Source organism: Acanthisitta chloris, unplaced genomic scaffold, assembly GCF_000695815.1.
Source record: "Acanthisitta chloris isolate BGI_N310 unplaced genomic scaffold, ASM69581v1 scaffold16582, whole genome shotgun sequence".
Classification (NCBI taxonomy): Eukaryota; Metazoa; Chordata; class Aves; order Passeriformes; family Acanthisittidae; genus Acanthisitta; species Acanthisitta chloris.
In genome coordinates this window covers 2499-8131 of record NW_008660031.1, presented here as the reverse complement: position 1 = coordinate 8131, position 5633 = coordinate 2499, and the positions used below count along the sequence as shown (strand labels likewise).

The window sequence follows — 5633 nt, the reverse complement described above, 5'->3', positions numbered from 1 at the left end:
GAGGGGAAGTTTAGGTTAGGGATTAGGAAAAGGTTTTTTACTGTGAGGGTGACGAGACACTAGGACAGGTTGCCCAGGGAGGCTGCGGATGCCCCAACCCAGGCTGGATGAGGCCTTGGGCAACCTGGTCTAGTGGGGAGGTGCCCCTACCCATGGCAGGGGAGGGTTGGAACTAGATCTGTAAGGTCCATTCTAACCCCTAAAATCCTATGATTCTGTGTAAATCAGAGCAGGATAATGAGAAGTAAAACAAATCTTAAAAACACCTTCCCCCTACTCCTCCCTCCTTTCAGGGCTCTGTCTGCTTCCCCTCAGCGGCACAGGAGGACAGGGAATGGGGGTTAATGGTCAGTCAGGTTGTTCCTGAATTTTTCCCACAGCACGGCTTTTCCCCTTCCGTCTAATTCTTCAGTGAACAGGAATTAAAACAAGCATCATAGAGAATGTTTGTGCCTTTCACATGGTCTGATTTTTGCCTTCCCTCTGTTCCTGTAGGAAGGAAGGAAACACTGTTGCTTAATGATTTTCTTTTCAGAATGTCAATTTTCAGTCAATATGACTCTTTTTCAATGTAACTCAATTTTTTTATTGTTTGTTTTAGAACATTCCTGAAGAAAACTTGTATGTGAAGTGTAACGGGCGACTGGCTAATGACGAAGATGTGTTGCAGAGTGGAGTTGTTTATAGTCTGGAGCCAAGACTTTGTGGTGGAAAAGGAGGTTTGTTGTTTAATTGCTTGTTAGTGATTAGATTCTTAGGTTAAAAAAATTCAGTGATGTCATAATCTATGTTCATAGCAGGAGTCCTGTGTATGACTGATATAATGTCTCTAAGCTGAAACCAAAGTGTGCATAAAAAGCTGAGAATTGACCAGGGAAGCTGCAGTTCAGCTCACAGTTCTGCTGCTGTAGCTCTTCTTCAGAACCCTGTTCAGCTTAGCTCTATTAGGAGAAATCTGTAACATGCACCTAAGCGAGTTCAGAGTTGAAATTGTGTTGAAAAGGATCTGTTATCTTAGGCTTCTAAGTTTCATTCATGGTCACTTGGGACAAATATTCCAGGTACAAATAGTCTGTGATTTGACTGTGTTATGTGACCTAATTGATTTTTGTCTTCTCTTATTTTAAAAAACACATTAATGCCAAGATCTCAGTAGCCAAAGAACTGAAGAATTCAGCCTGAACTGGACTCCTGATACTGGCAAAATATTTTAACTGAAGCTGTGTATTAATGCAGCCATCAACAATGTGGGCATTCCCTAAAATGGAACAGGGTGGGTGAAGCAAGTTTAGCAGAGTATTTGAGTGTAGTTGGAACACAGTATGTTAGTGTTTTGAATACGTTTCTCAGAATCTTAGTTCTTAGAATGCATTGCTATTGACAGCTGCTGATTCGGGGGAATATACCTGGCTAGGTGTAGCAGCTCAGTCTGCATTCTTTAGAACATAAAATTCAGTAGCATGTTTCATGAGCTATGAAAGTTTCCCTCACTAATGGCAGCAACTGGGTTTATTGTCTGAACACAGTACATTGTTTTTTGCCTCACAGTGCAGTAGGCACTCACTAATGGCAGCAACTGGGTTTATTATCTGAACACAGTACATGGTTTTTCGCCTCACAGTGCAGTAGGCTGTCTGGCTTCATTACTGTTTGTAAGGCTTTTTAAGGTCCTTTTGGAGCACTGAAAGGTTCGGCTTCCAGTTAAAAATCAGTGGTTGGCACTTTGCAATTGCAGAAAGGATTCTGTTGTTATTAATCCAAGCTAGGTAAACAAGGGTCTTTCTCCAGCTGGAGGCAGCATAAGCTGAGACTGAGAGAGAAATTAGCAGTCTTACTTATGAGTAATTAGTGGCTGAAGAGTGTATAGAAATCAGTATAACCCGGCTAAATTAGAAAGAACCCAAAAATGTTATTTTGAGGTGAAAGAGGTTTCAAACCATTTTGCTGAGGGAGCCCAGAAATAGGCTTTCCTGTTAGACATGTTGCACAGGTTCTGGTAAATCTGGGGTCAGTCTGGTGTGACACCAGGAGCACAAAAATGAGATGAGGGGGCACCATTGTCTTTCCTTGGTACTTCATCATTTCACCCAGTGACAACTGTCCAACATGTTGCAACTTTTAACTTCCCCTTTACTACAGCTGCATTGAGGGAAAGTGTTGAATTCACCGTACTCTTTTTCTGTAATGAACTCTTTTGGTGTGTACTAGCTCATCTCTGTTTCTGTTTAACTGATTCTTGATCCCTTTATTCTCAAAAAGGGTTTGGATCTATGCTGCGAGCGCTTGGCGCTCAGATTGAGAAGACAACGAACAGAGAGGCTTGCCGAGACCTCAGTGGAAGGAGACTTCGAGATGTCAATCACGAGAAAGCGTAAGGAATTTTCTTAGGAGATAGAAGAAATTACAAAATAAACTGACCCCATAGCTCACTGTTAACAAAGAGGTCAAATGACAGGTCCTTGAAGCAATTAAATTGTATTTTGAATACTAAAAAGAGCAAAAGTGAAATCTTAAATAAGGATGAACTGGAAGCCAACAGGACCCTCTCGACTGTAGTTCTGTTGTAGCAAACCAGATGTGATTGTACTGCATTCTGCTTCTGAGAGACTGTTGTGCACCTCTGGGATTCCTCATCTGGAACTGTCACACTTCTCTCTGAAGCCTCAAGACCACCATACTGGGGATATGTGACCTTAACTGCTGTTTCTGACTTCCAGAATAGACTTTACTCCCTTTTCTGTAGCAGAATATCTATTCCTTCAGTAATTCCCCTGGGTGTCGTTAGCTGCCTTTTCCCGTTGCCGCCCCTCGTAGCAGGTGGAGGAGGTGTTGAGTAATTGCAAAGCGACAAACTGATCTTACGGTAAGTGCTGGAAATGCTCTTGATTTCCCTGGTTGTGACACCTGCAGGATGGCTGAATGGGTGAAGAAGCAAGCGGAACGGGAAGCAGAGAAGGAGCAGAGGCGCTTGGAGCGGCTGCAGCGGAAGCTGGCGGAGCCGCGACACACCTTCACGGACCCCGAGTACGAGCAGCAGTACCGCGAGATGGCTGAGCGGCAGGAGGAGTCCATCCGCATAGGTACTGCGAGTTCCCTCCTCAAAACATAAAGCGAACCACAACTCTTACCTAGCCTCACTGCAGGATGAAAAATTTTAAAAAAAAAAAGTTGCTGGTGGTAACTCTTCCAATTGAAGGAAATCTTAAATTTCAGTAACATTTGTTTGACTTAATTGTTCACCTTTGCAGTGTCCCTTAACTCGCACTGAACGGCGTAACATAATACAAGTGATGCTTCATCTTTCTGTTCTAGTGTCATCTCATAATAAGAGCAAAGTTCTGTGAAGCTGATGTTGCTAGTTGAGCTGTAAGAATTGCACTGTTATTTTCAGTGTAATATTATACATGTTTTACATAAAAACTAGATCTTGAATCCAGCTACAGAATACCTGGTTTCTAGTTTATTTATCCACAGATAGTTCCCTTGTTGGCAGCTACAAAGTGAAACTTGAGGCTGAATGGGATGTAGAACCTGAGAGCTCAGTTCAGGAATCCGATTTTAATTGATTCTGTGCCTTAGTAAATCCACGTAGGAAAGCCTTTCCTGCTACTGAGTTTGTTTTGAATGCACACCAATAGTGATTCTTTTCCTTTAGTTGTGGGAGTTCACGTACAAAGAGGCGATGCCATTATTATCTCGTGACTGACTCTTATTATTTACAAAAGTGATTCTTTTATACACACCTCTTATAAGTGCCCACTTATCATTGGTTAACTACTGTTACTAGCCCACCTTACACACAACATAATTGGTTATTAACATATCAATCATAAAATGCCCCAGTCATTGTTCTCCACCTCTAACCATCTTCAGCTCCTGCATCCCACAGCCAGGAGCTGCTTATCTTGCTACCTCCTTTCTCACATTCCAGCTGCAGCTGTGTCCTTGAACAGCTTAGCTTGCAGCTTGCTCAGGCCCTGCTAGCAAGGCTGGATTGCTCACATGTCCGTTAGCAATCAGAAATTCTGCCACACTTAGTGTTTTGAATTGCATCTGAAATGAAAAGTAGAATTTACAACATATATGTACTGCAAACTGTTGAAGTGAAATTTCAACTTGTGTTTTGAAGGATTGCAGGTTATTGCGAGCAAAGCAATGTCCTCAGAACGTGGCAAGAGTCGGAAGCGTCCAGGGGAACCTGGAAAGAATGAAACAAAATCTCAGAAAAGGAAATGCGTTTGGTAAGCATCATGCTTTGTTTGTAAAGTCAAGTCTTAAGCCTTGAACATGATCAAAGGTTAGATACATACAAGTAAGCAGTGTCTAACCTGAGATGGAGACTGAAATAGGAATAAGAAAATTGAACTGATTAAATGGAAGAACTGAAAGTAAACATTTCTCTGTTCATATAATTCTGTCCCAGTTGGAGCAGACAAACTTTGTTTGAAAAACAGGCACCCTTTTTTACCCTCTACCCCTTCTAATATGGTTATATTATGCTACTTCCCATTGTTCCTTTTTTTAATTGATGAAATAAATTTACAATGAACTTTAAAATTATTTTTTTTCTCCATGGCACCTTTCATGTAATGTAACATGAAAGAAAAGTCAGTGATTCCAGTCATTTCTATATTGGGAAAGCAGTAAAGAGATACCTGTTTTGGGGGAACGTGGGTCCTGTTCAATATCAGCAGCTCTTCCATTTACTAAACTAGCCTAAATAGCTGCTAGAGTAATCCACTGTATCTCTGTGAAGTCAGTTTTGGAAAGAGAAATGTGACAATTGAAAAAAATTATTTTAAAAAGTTAAAATAGATGGAAGTTAATTTGTAACATTCTGCTTGTGCCAGGCTGGGATTGGCTGATGCTGACAGTTCAGGCTGTGAGGGTGGCAGTAAAGATGAATCCCTTTGTACATCTGATCGAAGTTGTTCACCAGGCAGCAGATACAATGAAAATCTTGGAAATGAATGTTCAAGCAGCTCTGTGTCTTTGGTGGAGGGTAGTCCAGCTGCCAGTGCAACTGAGAAACCACTGGAGCAGCCAGAAGGTACTGGAAGAGACCTACAAGGAGAGATGTGTCCAGGTGGGCAAACTGAAATTCCAGCTGAAGAAAATAAAGTGACAAAGCCCCTGAAGGAAGAGGCCCAAGGAAAGAATGAAGTGACAAAGCCCCTGAAGGAAGAGGCTCAAGGAAAGAATGAAGTGACAAAGCCCCTGAAGGAAGAGGAGCAAGAAAATGTTTCCTCTAAGGCACAGGAAACAAACCAGTCACAGAGCACAGTAAGTATGAAGCTGTACAAAATGTGGTATGTCTTTCTCTTCAGCTGCTTTTACTCAATCACTTTTTCCCTTTGTGGATCACAGAAAAAGGGGAAGGGATTTGTACCCTATGGCTTCAATGCATTAGATGGACGTGCTTCAATTAGAATTATAGTCTCCCTAAGAAACTTCTCAAGTTTGATTCAGAGCACAAAAATTTCCAAGTTTAAAAAGGAAAACTAGATTAACTGGAAGGTTCATCGTATGACTTAGAAAATGGAGTGTAGCAAGTTTAATAGAAACTGCAGTCAAGGAAGCTCTTGGTTGACAGTGTCTCCATGGAGAAAGTTGGATTGTAGTATAATAGCATT

At 41.5% G+C, this 5633-nt stretch overlaps 1 protein-coding gene across 1 annotated transcript; it reads left to right on the top strand.

Moving 5' to 3' along the window:
- Positions 1-601: 601 nt before the first annotated feature.
- Positions 602-5283, top strand: SDE2 (SDE2 telomere maintenance homolog (S. pombe); the record flags this gene model as incomplete). The annotated part of the gene is made up of 5 exons (XM_009069671.1): positions 602-719; positions 2260-2371; positions 2911-3080; positions 4130-4241; positions 4851-5283. Coding segments are annotated over 5 exons (945 nt in total), but the record flags the coding sequence as incomplete, so codon positions are not given.
- Positions 5284-5633: the final 350 nt, after the last annotated feature.